Source organism: Neoarius graeffei, chromosome 10 (genome assembly GCF_027579695.1).
Source record: "Neoarius graeffei isolate fNeoGra1 chromosome 10, fNeoGra1.pri, whole genome shotgun sequence".
In the NCBI taxonomy this organism is placed as follows: domain Eukaryota; kingdom Metazoa; phylum Chordata; class Actinopteri; order Siluriformes; family Ariidae; genus Neoarius; species Neoarius graeffei.
In genome coordinates this window covers 2,813,960-2,834,336 of record NC_083578.1, presented here as the reverse complement: position 1 = coordinate 2,834,336, position 20,377 = coordinate 2,813,960, and the positions used below count along the sequence as shown (strand labels likewise).

Here is a 20,377-nt window from a genome sequence, read left to right as displayed (position 1 = left end):
TTAAGTTGTGATTAGGGGATGGACGTTTGACCTCACAGTAATCTTGACCTGGTGAAATTCCTTTCATCTGCCTTGGAGATATTGTGTTCACAAGGCTTTCGGACAGACATTTGACCTCACAGCGACCTTGACTTTAGACCTTTTGATCTCAAAATCTAATCAGTTCATGTTTGTCCCAAAGCGCACAAATGGTGAAAGTTTGGTGAAATTCCTTTCATTAGCCTTTGAGATATCGCGTTCACAAGGTTTCGGGACGGACAGACAGACGGACAACCTGAAAACATAATGCGTCCTGCGCCTTACGGTGGCGGAGGCATAAAAAAAAAAATAAGTAATCCTTTTCTCTGATACATTTTCATTTCAATATTTTAAGATGGTCACCGTTGCAGAATGTAGAACAATTTTTATTAACTTTTTAAGGTTAAATCTCTGAAAGTTGTCTTTACTGATAAATTCTTTATACTGGAAATTTTGAACAGGAAAGCGAATCGGGGGGGGGGGGAGTCTGTCCCGCAGGTGGGTGGGTTGGTTGGTGTTGGGGTTTAAAATAATAGTTGTATTAAAATTTGATTGTGAATGACTGGGTTATTTCAGTGAGTTTTATAATCGGATTTTTTTGTTACAGTAGAGAGCAATGTGTGTATCGTCTACATGAGGTTCTCATCAATATAGGTGACTGTAAACTTTGTAAACGTTAGCAGTCCGGAGGCTTGTTTAACCCGTTCCTTTTCTTCTGAGTGTTTAATCTTGTTTCTACGTGGAGCAAGACTGTGTTTTGCATCTTCGTGACCTTTATAATTTCCATGTTATTTCCCTCGTTCGCGCACTCGCTCTCTCTCTCACACTCTGGGGTTTTTTTTTTGTTGTTTATTCTTACTGAAGTTATTTTCCCCTGCTAGACAGATTTTTCTGTTGTAATCTCTTCACCATCTCCTCAGTCATCCATTTTAAATCTTGGTTTTACTTTTCTATTTATAGTTGCAGAAAAATTTTCCCAGAAACTACTCACAATACAATCGAGTCTTGACCTGAAAAGGCGAGCCATAACTGACCTCACTTTTGGCCGGACCTTGGGTTTCAAGGAGGGGAAAAAAAAGCAGTCCGTGAGGGTGAAAGGAGCGAGCTGGGAAACAAAAAGAAATCCAAACGGGTTGGACTAATTTGAAAAAGGCAGCATTGATGTCACAGAGGTGTGGTGCACGGTGGCAGGTGTGTAACCAGAGCTGAGCTGAGTCATATTCTGGAGAAGACTGACCCAAAAAAGGGTGGGAAAGGTTAACCTGAGAGAGACGCCATGGAGGCTTTGATAGAGCAGCTTTAGGAGCGGTAACCAAGTGTACACACACCCAATCAAATTATTTTTGTTCAGTCTTTGATCCACTTTATATTAATATTCATATAATGAACGCCTCTTTATCTCATTTGAATGCTCTTTTCCATAGTTCTTGTGCAGTGCGTCACTTTTTAAAGCGAGACGGCCTTTCAATTTCATAAACTCGGTGAAATTTAGTTCCGTCTGAAATGTGGTGATTGTGATATCTGTTTATTTCTGTAATATCTCACAAAATATCAGGCCATTCTGTGGCTGGGCAGTTATTTAATTTGAGGGGATTAAAGCAAATGTGCATGAAATCGCTCGCTTGGCGCAGTCAAGCAGACAGAGGAAGTCCGTGTGCGCATGCGCAGGTTTACCTTCTTTTGGGTTTTACGGCAGCTGGCATCCACAGTGTTGCATTACTGCCATCTACAGGTTTCCCTTTGAGCGTGCACTGACAGTTCCATCATTCTGTCACTAAACGAACAGCTGATCACACCGAGGTGCTCGCTGAGCGCCCATATTTATTAGTTTGGTCCTGCGTTTCCTTTCCTTCGTATAGAACATAACGTCTTTTCTTCTTGCTTTCTTTCCGTTACTGTAGTCGCTCTTTCACGTTTCATTCGCACACTCACGTCCTCCATTTTTCTCTCCTGTTTCAAATTTGTATCCCACAATGCCTTGCGTGAACGGGGAAAGCCCACCACGTGATGTGATGCATGATGTACTGTAGTATCTTGTATTGGTTCATGGTGAAGCAGGAAAAAATAGCGGCGAATTTAGGGCCATGTGGAGATAGTCATTTAATTGTTCTATTTAAAAAATAATAATAAAATTGGAAGTCTGTGATTCGAATTCAGTAGCTTTCAGTCACTAAACAAAAATAATTGGGTGTTGGGGAAAATTCTTTTTATGACCTGCACTTGAAAAATCTGAAAGGCAGGACAGCTTTAATAAAAGGACATGCTGGTTTGACCCTTGAACTCATGGATGTTTGAGGTCGGTCCTGTAGTTCAGGTTATTTAGAACTTGACTTTTGCATTGAAGACGACGCAGAAGGCCACAATGGAATAACCTGGACGTCAGAACTTGCAGATTAGACTTTGTTGTTTCAGCGTTTTGGCATTTCAATGAGCACCTTTTAAAAATTTTGGTAGAAGTAACTCGAAGCACAAGGAGTTTTCAGTGTAATTTACAGCCTTCTAGCAAGACGTACTGAATTCTGTCTGCATTATGAAGCCTTTAGCAAGCCCATTTTTGTTCAGTTTTTTTTAATCATGGCTCACTTTATTATTTATTTTTTATTTTTTAAAATCTGAACTACTTTCCCATATTTTCTCAACATTTAGTATACTTTTTATTCACTTTTTATTCTCTGCTCTTACCAACCTCTGTGCTGTCTACCTGGAGAGAGAATACTTGAGAACGAGCTCTCACCACCTGTGCTGGAGAAGCCTGTAATTATGTGAAGTCTGCTACCATTACTTTTGTTCTGATGATAATTTTAGAGTTCAGCTTGAGATTCTTGCTCATAACAGGCGAGGAGAGCAAGCCAAAGAAGCATCAGCAGCTGTTATCACTCGTGTATCAGTTACTCTGTATTATCTTTAACTGATATGACTCTGAAAATGCCTGTTTTTCTTCCAGTCCAAGGACCTCCCTTCACCTGGGCACACAAAGCCACAGGAAGACCAGGACTTGCCTACTAATGTGACCAGCAGTGTTCAGACTGTCAGAGCATCGCTTTTTGAGAGTGGGGTAGAGAAACACAGCGTCCAGATGATGGAGGATGCTAACTCCAGCTTGACGAGACCCAGACGCAGCCTTTCTCTTCGGACTAAAGGAAGCAGTTTGTTCAGTTGTCTGGACGATGAAGATGACCAGTCTCTGGTTAGGGCTACTTACCAGAATTTGATGTCTCCTTCCAGTCCAAAGCGCATAGATCATGTTTTTGACATGGTGACTGCAGTTGAAGAAAGTCGTGCAATTAGTGAAAACATTCCAGCTGCCCATCTGGAAGAAAAGGCTCTAACTCTTCGAAGATCCGATGGAGGGGAGGGGCTGCAGCAACCTTCTTTGAATGATGGAATTCCAGGAAATGAAGAGAACAGCTTTACAGTGGGGTCCAGTAACTTGTTCAGAGACAAAGACAGACAATCAACTGGTTCTGCGATGGAGAAGAGTAATACACGTTACCTCCGAGTGGGAGCGCTGCCAAAATGGGACGAGACACACATTGATGGGGAAAAGGAATTGGAAATGGAAAAGCAAAGGGAGATGGTGAGGAATATGGAGGAAGAGATCCAGAGACAAATGGAGATCCACAAGGCGGCGAAAGCAAGCATCGAAGAAGACGAGCAAGAAAATGAGGCAGAGATGGAAGGAGGAAATGTTGCAGCACTCGGACAGCCGAAGGTACCAGAAACTGAGGATCAGCAAATGTTAAGACCAAGAACAACTTATTTTGCTCTTACAGGTCAAGCGAACGAGATTGTACGCCAGAGAGCAGGAATAGATGAGGAAGGGATGTTCAGGAGTGAGACAAGAGGAATATTTGAAGACAGACTTAAGCCAGAGATGGAATTTGAGGACTTCTCTGTGAAAGTGGGGCGAAGGGATTTTCGGAATCGAGTGCCATCAATAAGAAGGAACCCCCCCTCTGAACCTGCCTTTAGGAAAAGTTCACCAGAAGGACTGCAAATTGCTGAGGGTAGAGAGGCGACACCATGGCACAGAGGACAAGAAAAAGAGGAGTATCAGAGAGCGATGGAGTTGGAGAGACAGAAACTAGCAGAGTATGAAAAGATGAAGGAGCTGGAGAGGCAGAGGGAGTTGGAGAAGGAAAGAGAGAGGCAGAGGGAGTTGGAGAAGGAAAGAGAGAGGCAGAGGGAGTTGGAGAAGGAAAGAGAGAGGCAGAGGGAGTTGGAGAAGGAAAGAGAGAGGCAGAGGGAGTTGGAGAAGGAAAGAGAGAGGCAGAGGGAGTTGGAGAAGGAGAGAGAGAGGCAGAGGGAGTTGGAGAAGGAGAGAGAGAGGCAGAGGGAGTTGGAGAAGGAGAGAGAGAGGCAGAGGGAGTTGGAGAAGGAGAGAGAGAGGCAGAGGGAGTTGGAGAAGGAGAGAGAGAGGCAGAGGGAGTTGGAGAAGGAGAGAGAGAGGCAGAGGGAGTTGGAGAAGGAGAGAGAGAGGCAGAGGCAGTTGGAGAAGGAGAGAGAGAGGCAGAGGGAGTTGGAGAAGGAGAGAGAGAGGCAGAGGGAGTTGGAGAAGGAGAGAGAGAGGCAGAGGGAGTTGGAAAGACAAAGAGAATTGGAGAGGCTAAAGGAAATTGAAAGACAGAAACAATTAGAAAAGGAACGTCAAAACCAGATTGAGTATGAGAGGAGAAGGGCAGCCGAGAGAGAACTTGAGCAACAAAGGGAGGTTGAGCGACAACGATATAAAGAATTGGAGAGAGAGAAGGAGCGATTGCGAGAGGAGGAAAGGATGAAGCTGAGGGAGTATGAGAAACAGCAGGAGGAAAGGAAAAGACAGTTGGAGTTGCTTGAAATTGAAAGACAAAATCAAAGGGAGTTTGAAAGACAGAGAGAGCTTGAGAGGCAAAAAGAACAGGAAAGACAGAAAGAAGAGATGAAGAGATGGGTGCAGTCAGAGGCACAGGAAAGGGAGAAACGGAGAGAGATTGATGAGCTCAAGAAGATTGAGGAATTGGAGAGACGTCAGCTTCTTGAGTTCCAACTTCAGAAAGAGAGCAACAAGGAGAAACAAGCCACCAAGAGGCAGGAAAGAGTGGAAGGAGGACAGAGAGAGGCTGACCAAGGAAGGAGAACGCCAGAATCTCCTCTGCGACCCAAAGTGCTGGATCTGGATAATGTTTCTCTTGGGGATCAGTTTGGTACAAGCCTGAGCAGCGATCAAAGCCCAACACCCAGATGGAAACAGTCTTCAAATTGTGATGAAGTTTACAAGCCATCAATTTTGGATGTTGACTCCTTCAAGAACCAGATGCAGCCTGGAGTTTCTGTGGATCCCTTCGGAATGACTGCATTCTCAAGTTTGGACTTGGTTAAAGCCAAACCCATGACTCCAACCAGTGGAGCCAAATCAATGTCTCCAATTCATGCTCAAGCCTTGTTGCAGAACCTCCAAAGAGATGCACCTCCTCAGTCTCTGCTGCAGGCTCCTTTTCAATCTGCCCTCTCAGAACAAGCAAGACCTCCCCCACCACTTCAGCCCCAGGTTCCGAACCAACCGGAGTTTCAAGCATTTGCCATAGATAGACCGCAATTCCAAATACAATCACAGTCTGTCATCCCAGACTGGACCCATGGGGAGCATCAATCTGACATGTTCAGTGGATCACAGAGGGAGGTAACTGTGGATGAACCTTTGTGGCTGTCTTCCACAGAAAGTCACAGAAGGCCTTTTGGTGCCAGAACGTCCAGTCTGGAGCAAATACTCCAACAGGAAGAAAGAATTACAGGACCCATTTTGAGCCCGACTTTAGCTCCTTTACTGACGCCAACTTTGACTCCAGTTCAGTCTCCTGGCCTCATACCACCAATGGCTCCTGTCCAGATGCCTACACCCAGCACTGCATCTTCCCCAGGTCAGATTTTGAGCCCAGAGAGAATATTGAACCCAGATGGTCATTTTGCTGGTGGTCAGAGGGAAAACCAGACTACCTTGTCTGTACTGGCACCTGAACCAATCTGGAGCCCAAGCTGGGCACCGGCATCTCAGGAACCGAGCCAGATGCACCAGACGAGCACAGGGTCTTGGGTGAGTAAGTGCCAAAACTTGCATAACCTCATGTCTGAGTGGGAGCAACTGGCATCCCTAAGTCATCAAGGCCAGAGCTTAAGTTTAGCATACTTGATGTTAGCTAGCTTGTTAGCAATGGTGGCTAGTAGTTTAAATTACACAGTACCCAAGTTTATCCAACTGACCTAATATGAGAACGTTCCTCGTTATTGTTCAGTAGCGACTGTTGGATTGGTAACATTAATCTCACCACAGCTATCTAGTTACCTGGTTAGCATTCGCACAGTATGACATTTAGGTAGTTGGCGAGCTTAGATATTGATACTAAACTGTTCCATTCTGCAGTTAAAACCAATATTTTATAGCAAGCATATTAAGGTGGGACATGATCAAAGCCGCACTTAAGGATTTGCGATGGTGCAGCTGCTAGCTGTTTAGCTGTAAATCCACATATTAGCAGCGGCTAGCAATGTTATATAATGATGAAACATCACAGAAGTGTAGTCTTGGTTCAGTATCTGCTCAGGACAACAAGTATACACAAAGTTTTCTATGTTGGCCTTTCTTGGCAGCATGTTTCAGTTGTCCTGCTAACCACAAGCAGTGAAAACAACCACCAGCTGACCTCATACGACTATGGAAAAAATTAAGATCTCTTGGAATGGTGCCCACCACTGAAAGCCGGATTGTAATTTTTTCCATAGCTGTATTTTGCTTCATTTCTTATAAGCTAGTGGGGGCTGGGACATACCGTATTATACAAGATTTGATATTGGTTAAAGTTGCAAATTACATCAAACTTCATCAGAGTTTCTTTTTAATGTGGAGCTTTTTCATGTGAGATGAATATAATTTCTCGTGTGTGTGATTTGTATAGGAGCAGTCACGAATGAGGTCGAGAAGCGTTCACCAGAGACCTGCACCTGCAGAGACTTCTGTAGACGGCCCACTAGCTCGACTCAGGAGCCGCAGCACGCATGCAGAAACAAGACAAAGCCAAGTGAGTTGCACACACACCAAGTACCAAGGATAACACATGTAGGCAAGCCTTGACGTGCGCTCACTTCAAGAGCAACAGCTGGATGAGTCGGAGCAGATTAACACCCACCTGTATGTATGTACACTGAGTTGCTGGTGTATTGCGTAGACTTAAGTAATCTATAATAAACTAGTAACTCTATATACCAACACACAAACAAACTCAGGACCTTTACATGTTCTGCACTAATAGATGTGCGCCTGTATAGATTTTTCCGTGTGATGTAATTGCCCTTTGTGTTGCTCTGACGGTGGTGAATGGGGTTGTTTAAGTAAGGCTGTGTAATGTGTACATGCATTACAGGATATACGAGACGGTGTGCATTTGTATGAAAATGTCGTCCTCGCTGTCTGAGAATATATATTTGTGCAACACGCATTTTTGCGACAAAATATTCCTTGTTTTGTTAAGGGAGAACTGAAGGCAAATTTATGATCAAAATTCTATTTATCTCATTTTATTAAATATAGGAATGCATTTGATCGCCATTTTGTCGCTGCTATAGCAAGTTCTGAGTGTGTATAATCTGCTCTGTAATATCGGTCCATATGTCAAAGCAGCGGCTGTAAACGAGATTCATTGAGACCTGTGCGAGACATCGTAGGACGGAAGTAAAATGTACAGCGGAAATCAAAGTCACGGACATCTGCCAACGTTGTCGAAAGCCACCTGGCTGACACGTCATGTTTCGAAGTCTCGCACAAGTCTCGCCCCGACAACCAAACTGCGTAGCTTGCTAATACTAACAAGTTAGCTGTAATCGCTAGGACATAAACATCTTACTGAGTTGCTGGCTATCTAAAAGCAGTAAGGATACGTTTAAGTTACTCTTTTTTTTTTTTTTTTTTTTTTTCTTCCAGTATTTGTTTGTAAGCGATTGTAAAATTAACCTAAGGGCTCGAGTATCAGGATCCTAAGAAATAATGGTGTACGTTTCCATCCGGTTGTTATTCGATTTATTGCCTTTTATAGAGTTTTCAGTCAATTCAAATCAGCTGAGTTTGGTTTTTGTGGCCCACGGGGGTGTGTGCGCGCGCGAGAGGAACAGGAATGTTGCTCGATGAGAGTTTAAGGAGTGTCTCTATGTTGACTAATTCCAGAATTATTCACTTGATATGTTTTGCATAAATATGTACGCCCCACTCATTGGAAGTCCATGATTTAGCTGTGATTTGTGAAGAATGTCGATGATACGGAGTCGGTATGATCCGATATTCCACACGTTTCTGTTCCAAACTCAATCCGTAGTGCATTTGGATGCTAACCAGGTGCACCCGGTGTTTGTGAATAACAGTGAGGTTGCCTGGTTCCTGACACACAGGTTTATCAGGTTCTAGGCCACATTTCTGTCCCTCAGTTCAGTGATTGATAAGCATGTGTGTGTGTGTGTGTGTGTGTGTGTGTGTGTGTGTGTGTGTGTGAGAGAGGGGGAGGGTGGGGGGTGTTATCACTTTGAAACCTTCTTGTGATACTTCCTTGTGTTTCTATGGGGGGGGGGGGGAGAGAAAAGATATGAATGTGCTGCCATCTGTTGGATGAAGCTGGTTATTGCATCAGGACAAAAACTGACCATGTTTACTTGATAAACTACATTTTGTTTCCAGGTCAAAGGCTTCAACTTCAATTAAAATTTAATATAAAAAATATAAAATTAAAGCCTGAATGACACCATTTTATTCTTTTCTGATACAGATACCAAAACCTTGAGTATTCGCTGAAATCGATACTCATGCGTTTTTATTTATTTAAAAACTACCAAGCGACTACCAAATGTGGTGTAGTGGGTTTTTTTTTTTTTTTTTTTTGCATTTGCTGGGTCTCAGTCTGATGGGTATGGAGTCGATGCCATCTCTACTTGAACTGTAACATTAAACTCAACACATGATGATGTTCAGGGAAGATAACGACACGTGTCAATATTCTCTTACGAATCCTTTTTTATGAAGGATTTTACAAAAGGTGATTCTTGTGATTTATTGCTTAATCATCTCATCTTTAATGATGGTTTATAAGAGCAGCGCGGCGTGTGAGATGTGTCTCCACTCCACACAGTGACGGGCACTGGCGTAACGCAAGTACTTGGGGCCCCCCTGCAGCCAGCGCTCGAAACTAACGGTGTCCCGACGTCCCGGGGACCATTAAAAATGTCATCGGGACACAAAATTATCATATCTGGGACAATCCCGGGACAATGGAAAAAAACTGATCTAGAAAAAAAGTTCTACATTAATATTATTTACAAAGCCGTAACACATACGTAGACATTCACCTAATTTGTCAATTTTAATTTTAAAACGTTAACAGCGAAAAATACATAGTAGCTACACTTTCGATGCACCTGCATCCGTAGGCTACAGAGCAGCGCATTCTGTTCTAGAATCTTCGGCCGGAGTCTGTGTTATATGGACTTGGAATGGAATTGCTACCGCACACGCTGCGCCGACTCTTGCCAGAACAAAAATGCTTAAGTGGTTGAAGCGGACCGACCGCGGGGAAGAAACTGAAAGCCCAGACATAACGTCTCCGGGACCTTCAGGATCCAAAGTGTCATCGCCTGGTCTGCAGGCAACGCTAGCAACTGAATGAACTTAATGAACACTGTTAGACACGTTATAAAATACAACAGGAATGATGTGGATCATATTGACGGAAGATACCGTTCAACAGAATAAGTGAGTTTTCTTGGTGTCTTTCTAGTTCAGAAAGTTTAGTCAGTCAGCAGCACAACTAGGCTCGGACCTGCACTATGCTGATGGTGCTAACATTTGCACCCACGTTTCGGCAGCGAAAGTTCATAAAATGGATAACGGAAAGTTCATAAAAATGGATAACGGAAAGTTCATAAAAATGGATAACAGTAATGGTGAAAATTATAAGTTGGCCTTATAAGTGCCAACAGATATTCAAGGTATAAGTCGATGAAATGAACATAAAAGGGGTCTTATTTTCAACTAAAGTGTACTGCAGATGTAGGGAGTTGAAACATTTTCTGAATGAGCTAGTTGGCCCCTTTAAATAAACGGGTATCTATTCATACAGTGAGATCGCCAAAGTTTAATAAACTGAAAATGCAATAACTGTAATTTTGAAGTAGATGATGTATAGGACATGTGTCGCTTGTGTCTTGTGACTTATTGTAAAAATGATATAAAGGGTTCAAAATCGCATAGTTACAAATATAATAGTAACTTCATATGATAATATTAACCACTGGTTATTTCAGAGAGGAAAAAAATGGGGACACTATTGCTTCCATTCGGGACAATACAACACAGAATTCGGGACCACTGGGGGACACAAAGAAAAAAAGTTCATTTCGAGCCCTGCCTGCAGCTACTAAAAGTGTGGCCCCCCCCAGGCCACCCTGCTACGGCCTCCTCTCCCTCTCTCTCTGTATATCTCTCTTTTGATTGCTGAAAAGTGTGAAAAAAGTGCCAGGGCTCAGCCCCTGACAGCCCAGGCCCATTTAAACACGTATAGGACTGCCTAACCCATAGGCCTAGATGTTTTGTTAATTCATTCATATTCAGTACACCAGCAGAGTAGGCTATCCATTTATTACAGATAAATCCAACAATAAAAATGGTGTATGACGTGACAAAGCTCACAGTTCATACAGCTCAGTAAGCAGTAACGATAACAGTAACATTAATAATGATAATTACATAAGGTTCAATAAGGTTTAGGAAAATAAAAATGAAACTGTTTTAAAAGCCAGAGTATGGTTAAATAAAATACATCATAAGTTTAAGTAAAAGTTTGCATAAAGAATAAATCTGTCAAACACAGGGGTGCAAGCAACTAACATTTACTCACGTTACTGTTATGAGAAGTTTTATGAGTAATATAAAAATGAGTAATTTTAATTTTACTCAAGTAAATTTTGACCTAGGTATCTTATTCAATTACAGTGGAACCAGGCCTGAAAAGGCCTACTGAGTAAAAATGAAATGCAGCACAATAATAAAACAATCTGGCGGAAATTAAAGAAAATGACGCTACCTTGTGTGCAGTTTTTTTTTAACTATTTTACATAACCAACCTATCCTGGATCAATGTGTTGGATGATGGTATTGGCTGGTGGTCATGGAGAACAATATTCAAGAAAAAGAAACATTGAATTATTGAGAAGAAAGATAATAAAAAGTAACTTTTATTCAAATGCCATTTTAAATCAGGTACTTTTTCACTCATTAGCCTAGAATTTTTCTGTACGCCTACTTTTTCCACCTCTGACCAAACAGAGCATTTACAACTTTGGATGTGCATACCGGTATATGTGGGCACTCCTTCTAGCGCACCTATGAGCAAAATCCCTAACCACACCATTTAAATCCAACTTGCGAGTGCGCCTGTTCTCTATGGAAAGGATGGCTAGACCCCGCAGTCTATCTTGCGACATAGTGCTTCGCAAGTATGTTTTAATTAATTTCAATTTGGAAAATGACCTCTCTGCGGTTGCAGTGGTTACGGGTATAGTCAAGAACAATTTGATGGCTGTGGCAACGTCAGGCAAACTGGACAATACGGAACTGTGTTTCACAAAGAGAGTGTGCGCCAAGTCTCAGACCCCACCATGTTCAATTTCTTTTAAAGCGGGTCGTAATGCACTTCTAAATCTGATCAGGGAAATCAGCAGAAGTCATCATTGTATTGCTCAGCCAGAGTACTTGCCGATGCATATAATTCACCATCGGATTTCGAGACGAGTTCCTCAGGGCATAAAAACCTAAACATTCACGCCACTTCCCGCATGCCTTCAAACCTGCGACCCACCTGCGCAACGACAATCTCATCTCATCTCATTATCTGTAGCCGCTTTATCCTGTTCTACAGGGTCGCAGGCAAGCTGGAGCCTATCCCAGCTGACTACGGGCGAAAGGCGGGGTTCACCCTGGACAAGTCGCCAGGTCATCACAGGGCTGACACATAGACACAGACAACCATTCACACTCACATTCACACCTACGCTCAATTTAGAGTCACCAGTTAACCTAACCTGCATGTCTTTGGACTGTGGGGGAAACCGGAGCACCCGGAGGAAACCCACGCGGACACGGGGAGAACATGCAAACTTCGCACAGAAAGGCCCTCGCCGGCCCCGGGGCTCGAACCCAGACCTTCTTGCTGTGAGGCGACAGCGCTAACCACTACACCACCGTGCCGCCCGCAACGACAATGTAAATTCTTATTTTTTCTTTTTGATTTGCCGCTTTTGAGCACCACTTTTTTCTCTGGTACGCTTCATTGTTGTGTTGTGTTTATTATTTTCATGTTTCATCGGACTTTTTCGTGCATTGAATCACATCGGGTGACGGGCCCCCCCAGCGGTCGGCCCCCCCGCCTGGCGGGGGCTGCGGGGGTATACTTTACGCAAGTGGTGACGGGTTTTCCAGTGAGTTCCGAAATTTCCTCATCCCACTGAAATTCATTTTGGTCAAGCCAGTTGCAGCAGAAGTGTGTGTGTGTGTGAGAGAGAGAGAGAGAGAGAGAGCAGGAGATGTTTGTCCGTTGTGCTGCAAGGTGTCAATGCCGATCTTCACCTCTGTTTCTTTATTTCTTTTCTCTTCCTCCATGTCGTGTTGGTTGACGCGGCGCTGGCTGAAGCTGTACAGAGTGTGTACGGAGGTGTTTGTGGGTTTAGTTTTGTAGCTGCTGTTTCCGTTTCTGACCTGAGTGTGAGTTTGTTGTGTCGGTGTGTGAGGAAGTCTCGTCTTGCTTCTTCCTCCCAATCTCTCTCTCTCTCTCTCTCTCTCTCTCTCTCTCTCTCTCTCTCTCTCTCTCTCGTACAGAGCGAGTCAGGATTAGATCACTCAGCAGTGCTGCTATAAACCGAAACACAGCTCAGCTAGAGATAGAACTGAGTGAGAAAGTCAGAGAGAGCTGCAGATAAAAGACAGACAGACAGACAGATGGCCTGCTTTCACTGTTCTTCCTGCTGCTGCTGGCCTTTCCAGTGGATCTGGGTGAGTGGAAAAACTGTCTCTCTCCACTCACTCACTCTGTCTCTCTGTCTAAACCTGCCTTTTTGTTTGCCTGTCTTTCTCTCTTGCTGTCTTCCTGTAGGTGTCACTTTCTGTTGGTTGAGCTGTCTGTCTCTCTTTTGTCATTTCACTTTTATCTCTGTGTGTTTGTGTCTCTCTTGCTGTGTCTTTCTCTCTTTTTCTGTCTGTTAGTGTGTCTCTCTGTCTCTATCTCTGTCTTTCTCTATTCTCTCTCTGTGTATCTCTCTTTCTTTCTGTCTCTCTCTGTGTTTTTAGCTTTTTGTTCGTACTCCAGTTCAGAAATAACTTGGTTTATTATGTCTAGCCCAATTTTAGGAATGTGAAAAAAATTAGTCCCCCCCATGTAAATTAACCCGACACTGCAGCTCAACATGTTGTTGTTGTTGTTGTTTTTTCTCCCTCATCGTGACTCTCGTTTGTTTGTAATGATCTCGGGTTTTGTTTTGACTGTGTGTGATATGAAAGTAAAATCCAGAGGTTTATTAATTTCTTCTCGCAGTGTCGTAGCTGAATGTCGGCTAGTTTTCTGGAACTCTGCTGGAATTCTGTGATTCTTAACCTGCGATGAACTCGCGACTAAATGAAACAAACTCCTCCCTCCTGAAAGCTAACGTAGCTCAGTGGGACTCGTCACTTAGACTTCATTCTGGAAGTTTGTAGTTATTTTGTTTAGTGCTCCAGAGTCAGGAGTTTAGCTCTCCGTGTCCTGTGCAGAGTCTGATCTGATGATGTAACCCCTCTGCACTTCCTGTAAGGAGCGTATTGGTGATGAGGGAATTCTGCCCCTGCAGCGTGACTCATTACTCAGGACGGATGATGCGTCTTTCAGTCATCGATTATTGTCACACTTCTGATTCTTAAAGATCAGATTCTGCTTCTGCAGCATCACCAGCCCTGCGACCGCTCCCCAGCCCTGCGACCGCTCCCCAGCCCTGCGATCGCTCCCCAGCCCTGCGACCGCTCCCCAGCCCTGCGACCGCTCCCCAGCCCTGCGACCGCTCCCCAGCCCTGCGACCGCTCCCCAGCCCTGCGACCGCTCCCCAGCCCTGCGACCGCTCCCCAGCTCTGTGACCGAGCGGTTACTATAGAAACGATAGTGTGGAAGAGCAGGCGTGTGAAGATGAGCATGAATAAAGTGCAGTGGACGCTGTGCTCAGTGTGGAGGTGTAAAGTGGGTCATGAAGGAAGTGCTTTTATTTCCTGTGTGGTCTGAGCCGAGCTGGTGCAGAGGAACGAGTGGAATCGATTGCATTGTTTTCGTCCTGTAGTGACTCTCACTTCCTCCCAGAGATGCACAGGACACTGGGGTTAGTCACCAAAGCCAAGTTTACACCTTTTAATCTGAGAACAGAAACGCTCACAACGACCGCAAGCACGACACAAACCTGCCTGAAAATCTGTTTACGCTCCAGTGAGTTAATCAACCGACATCAAACGTGTGGCTGGGCAATTATCTATTTATTTATCTAATTATTTATTTTTTGTGATTAACTTTTTATTAAGAGTTTGAAAGACGAACAGAACACAAACGTTTATTATCATCACACACAGGACAAGAAAATACTGAGGAAACAGTTGCACATGACATTAAATGAAATACCAGAAGAAAAAAGAGATGGTCCATAAAATAAAGAAATACAAAGAATTCCAGAGACCTGCACTTCTGATCTCTAAGAAGCTCATTAATGTGCTGTTTTGATTAAGGCTTTTTGAAAGTTTTTTTTTTTTTGCGCAAAAAAATAGACTTTGAGGGAAGTGCAGGGATTTTAGCATCTGGTATTTTATTCGTATAGTTTGATCTTTTAAAAAAGTTAAATTTCCTTTTTTTTTTAACTTAATGTTTTTCTTCACCCTTATGTTTTACACATGCAGTCAAAGTTGGGAATTTATAAATAAAAAAAATTTCTAAAGTCTTCTTGCCAAAGCTCTCGCACTATTTCAGTTTGAATCCCTGAATAAAGTGAGGCAGGAATATCCGTGAGCGGTCCGTGGGATCGCGGTATTCTGTCACAGTAACGGCGAACAGCGGTGACTCGCTTTGCTGTCGCTCCTCGCCTCGCCCCCTTCTGCACGATATCTGTAATATCGACTCTCTTCCACCTTCAAATCCCTTTGCCTTAAACCTCACCTCCTCACACTTACCGACTCGGACTTCCAACACTAATGACTCGTTACGTTACAGGTTCTTATCCAGAGCGATGTACAGCGCACCCAGAGTAGCCCGGGGTTAGAGGTCATACTCAAGTCATTCCTGCTGGTCCAGGGAATCAAACAGAAGGAATAACGAAGCGCACACTGTATATTAATGATGCACGGATAAATCAGATGTGTTTGGGTGTTAATGTGGTGCTGGGTGACGTCACATCATTAAAGCGTTTAACGGGAAATTTCTCATTTTCAAGCACAAATTTATGCAAACATCGAAACACTTTTCACGTTCTCATCATATGGGCTGCCAACATCACTGAACAAGACAGGAACTCAGAAAATGAAACACAAACCCCTCCAGGTGAGTGAATGCTGTGTCTCAGCGGGAGTTAGTAAGACATGTCAACTCATAAAAATAAGAAATCCAAAATACTCTGGGCGCCAATATTTTAAAGCATCCAGAATAACAGTATGGCTCATGTTTAATGTTGTATGTTAGTGGTGTTTTTCATCACTCCTCTCTCTCTCTCTCTCGCACACACACTTATTTTGTTTGAGATAACGGTGTTCCAGCAGGGGGCGCTGTCTCTCTCACTGGTGCTGTAACAGTAGCTTTCTTTCTGTGCTTGTGTAGATGAGCTGTGTTGGTTGTTGATGTCGTGATGTTGGGCAGCCTGATGTGTGTCTGGTTTTAACCCTGAAATGTTTCTGCTGGCGATGGTTGGTGGTTTTATTTGTTGTAATTTTTTGTGCCTTTGAGCGACTGAGTGAAGAAACCTGAGCCATGAGACTGCAATATTCATCACTGTTTGCATGACAGACGGCCATTTGCCAAACAAACTGCTGCGCGCACGCACGCACACACACACACACACACACACACACACACACGCACGCACGCACGCACACACACAGCTTCACTGCACCTGCCTTGTCTGCTCCCTTTGTTTTTGACCGTCATGACTTTTTTTTTTTCCCCCCAGGGAGCCTTTACTTTTGCTCACTCTTGGTAAAAGAGATGTGGCCTCTGGGTAGCAGTCCAAGTGGTGGGGGTGTGGCCTCTGGGTAGCAGTCCAAGTGGTGGGGGTGTGGCCTCTGGGTAGCAGTCCAAGTGGTGGGGGTGTGGCCTCTGGGTAGCAGTCCAAGTGGTGGGGGTGTGGCCTCTGGGTAGCAGTCCAAGTGGTGGGGGTGTGGCCTCTGTGAATGAGGTGTGTATGAATTGTTTTGCATCAAATTGCCTTTAAATATATTTATTTCATTAGTTGTGATTGAAAAAAAACATTCCTTGCTTTTACTTTATTTGCTTTGTTTTTGTGTTAATGATATAAATGTCGAAGGAAAGCTGGTGCCAATTTAAAAAGCTAAAATAAATAAACATCATTAGGCTGGAAGAGAGCTGCGTCGAGCACAAGGGAGCAGCACTGCAGCCTATAGATCACATCCCTCTCCCTCCGCCCCCTCCGTCTCTCCTCCCTCTGTCTGTTTTCTCCTCGAGTGAGAGTTGTGTGCTGCTTGGTTGCAGAGTCAGGAGCATTAACGCGTTTCTCCGCTACCTGCCAGTACCTGCACTGACGAGAGAGAGAGAGAGAGAGAGAGAGAGAGAGCGGGAGAGAACGAACACGAGAGAGAGAGAGAGAGAGAGAGAGAGTTATTGTGAAGGGCGAGTCCTTGTTTTCCAGCATTTTCCCTTTTTCTGTCTTTTGAGGATGTACGGTAATTCCGAGAGCTGCAGGATCAGGTGTGACTGAGTGGACGAGCTGTGAGGACGAACGCGTGTGTGTGTGTGTGTGTGTGTGTGTGTGAGAGAGAGAGAGAGAGAGACTTGACAGTTTACTTGACGGCTTGAGCTCTTAAACAAACAGCGTGCAGGTGTGGTGCTTGGATGTTTCCAGAGTGACGCAAATAAAACTAGCAAGGTTTTTTTTTTTTTTTTAATTAATTAATTTTTTTAATAACTTTAACAGTTAATAGCATGTGTTTAATTTTGAAAAAATTAAAATGATTTGTAACTTTTTAGATGTAAAGCAGAACAGGGCTGACAGGAACGTTTGGGGGAATAAATACGCAGCGAACGCAAGACCTCATGTTTTTGTTTTGAATTAAAATATAGTTTTGTACGGATACAATTGCGAGAACTGTCTGAGCTCCAGTTTGGGATCGCTGCTCCTCCTTTGGGATTTCCTGTCACTTTGACAGATCTGTGACGATCTAAACCCTCACTTTTCGAGCCACTGTGAGTTTGCGTGCACGAGTGCAGAGGTTTTGGCCCGTGGTTTCAGACTCGGGCTTTATTTAGAGGAATATCATTACAGAGCTACTGTTAGAGCTGTAGAGTGAAAAGGGGGAAAAAAAACGCTGGTCTTGTGCTGGAAAAGAGTAAAAGACGCTGGAGTGAACACACGGGGGAGTTGATTTGGGACATATGACTTTCACATGGACGACTCCAGGAACTCGACGGCACTCCAGAAACGCTCCGATTGCGGCTGGGGCTGATAATCAGGTCTGAGATACGGTAACTCCTTCTTATCAACTTTCCACTCCGGAGGTTTTTCTTTAAGAAAAAGTGTCCGTCTTTCAGAGGTTCTTATTTTGAGAAGGAGCAGTGGACGTGTCCTTAATTCTAAGAAATATGAAAAGACAGAATTGACTTTTTTTTTTGTTTTTTTTTGTTTAAGAAATAATGACTTTGAAGTTCAGGATTTAAATTATTAAGAAGTTGGGAAACTACTGCTCCAAGAAATTTTACTCAAAGCTCTAAACCGGAGACCCCTGAGCTGAAACTGTGAACGACTCGCAGGACCTCGGAGATGGAGTATCTTGGAGATAAGCTGACGGTTGCGCACACCCAGGTAACAGACTGGGTCGGCAGTGTGCGCCGCTCCCTCCAGGGGGCGCTGACGTTCGTCTCGAGCAGCATTGACAGATCAAGAGGAGGAGAGGAAGGAGGCGGATTCAAAAGGACCTCCTCGTTACGCAGCCTGGCCAGTCGCAGCCGAGAATCCTTCCGCAGGTTCAGCGTGCGCAGCCGGCAGCAACTGCGCAGCCGGTTAACGCCCACATCGCCAGCGAACACGCCGAATTCCGTAAGGATGGAGCATGCTTACATACCATACACAACACACAAGGTGTAGGATATTATAGCTGATACAGCCACGGTTTTCTGCTTTAATGCTAATCATGACCTGCTAATCCAGTTGCGGTTTGTGTGACCTAGTTAACGTATCCTGCTAGCTTAAAGATTCAAAACCTGAACGCTTAGTGTGTTTATGTGATAAAATTCGGCCTGGTTTGCCGATCAAGTTTTCACTCAAGCGACTCTGATGGCTGCTCTCTAATGGGCGTGTCCTATCTTTAGTTGACTGATGGTTGCCATGGTAAAGCAGTGCTACTCAGAAAAAGCCATACAAACGACTTTGCTAGTTACAGATTGTATATAAAACCATCTGTTTGACTACAAATCAAATATCTTTCTGCTAAAAAATGATAAAAACGCAGATGCTGTTCAAATTTGTTACATCACTTGTCCCACCCAGTTCGTCTCACTACTGCTTGCTCCGCCTCCTGTTACTGGAAGGCACCAGCAATCTGAAAGCAGCATAGTTGAACAGAACGATGACATTTTAACGTTTAGTCTGGAATTGAGACGTAACGAACAGGTTGATGTTCATGTTGCTTCGACCCATAAAGCCCACACGGTGCGATATTACCCGTGAGTCAGCTAGCTAAAGCTAGGGCTGAAATGATGCGTTATGGTTATTCTCTACCCGCTAGTGCACAGGATTTGGCTGCCATCCTGTTGCAGTGCATCATGGGGTTTTATTAGTGCATGAGAAATTCTGTTATTCTTTCAGAACGCAAAACTTCGATGAACAGGTTGAAGATCCGGATGTGCATTTGAACTGATTTGCTTGAGGCTCGTAAACTTTCAGCTTCTTACACCATCCGCTTCACGTGGCATTAGCCACTAATCACATCCAACAATTTGGACACGCCCACTTTTTTGTGGTCATGCTGTATAAATTGCATTTACTCAGCCTCAGGTAAAAACCCACCAATCAGCTTTGTCTCCTGTCATGTGATCGCTACTAAACATTGAAGGTAAAGGCTCATGTGCTTCCTGCGAGACATGCGAAGGAGGTGTGGCCTCTAGTTATCGTTCACTGTGAAGGAGGTGTGGCTTTTGTGCATCATTCAAAGTGAAGGCCCGGCCCGGGAGCGTAGTTCGCGGCGAAGGAGGCGCGGCCACATCTTTTTAATGAACTGCTGTGTCACTTGGACGCGTAACACACTCCGAGGAAAGTGCCATCTGCCCTCTTCCACATACATGACCTTACATTATAGATGTTTTATTTGAGAGTAGTGCTCGAGATGCATAATTTATTATTATTTTCCTCCATGTGCAGTGGTTGTGAGTCGTCCTCTAACCTTCATCAGGATCATCCTCGTGTCAGGCAGATATATGAGCGAAGAAAAGTTCTGTTCGCATACTTTTGGACTGATCCAAGAACCCTTATAACGTTTCCTGAGATAAATTCAGTGCTGTGTGTTTATTACGAGCTGCTAATATAAACTGCGTTTAACACGTTCTACAATAACCGTTGATTAACGTAAACGTTGGAGAACTTTGGAAACAAAGGTTTCTTTTTCGTGGGGTGTGTGTGTGTGTGTGTGTGTTATCCTCCTCTTCCTGTTCTCTGTCACTGGCGTGTTGGAACAGAGTGCGCCGTTTTGCCTCAACACATCTCACCCTGTTTTACCTGAACACCCTCCTTTCTTTTCTTCTCTCTCTTCAGAAACGTTTCCACAGCGTGTAACAGAACAGAGTCGCGTTTGGGTTGGTGTGATTGTACAGAGCTGCGTTTACCTTCAGGAGGAGTTTTGATAGAACGTTGCAGCGAGATGATGAGTGGAACAGGACGGACTGAACATCCTCTTACAGTCTGGTCTAGACCTGACTCGTGCGTGTGTGTGTGTGTGTGTGTGTGTGTGTGTGAGAGAGAGAGAGAGACAAATTTACTCCACATGGTCAATGTTATTAGTTTTATTATTATTAGCCGTAGCTTATTGGCCGTACACGCTCCTATGAATGAGCTGTTACTATAGAAACGATACCAA

The 20,377-nt window shown here is 43.9% G+C and overlaps 1 protein-coding gene across 2 annotated transcripts in view; it reads left to right on the top strand.

Annotated features, from left to right (window-relative positions):
- Window positions 1-20,377, top strand: part of si:ch73-138n13.1 (uncharacterized) — an 80,697-nt gene that overhangs the window by 27,943 nt on the left and 32,377 nt on the right. For both annotated transcript variants that reach the window (XM_060931097.1, XM_060931098.1), the window contains exons 5-6: window positions 2,963-6,088; window positions 6,948-7,070. In XM_060931097.1, the coding sequence (XP_060787080.1) occupies window positions 2,963-6,088; window positions 6,948-7,070 (3,249 nt within the window). The remainder of the gene's footprint in view (window positions 1-2,962; window positions 6,089-6,947; window positions 7,071-20,377) is intronic.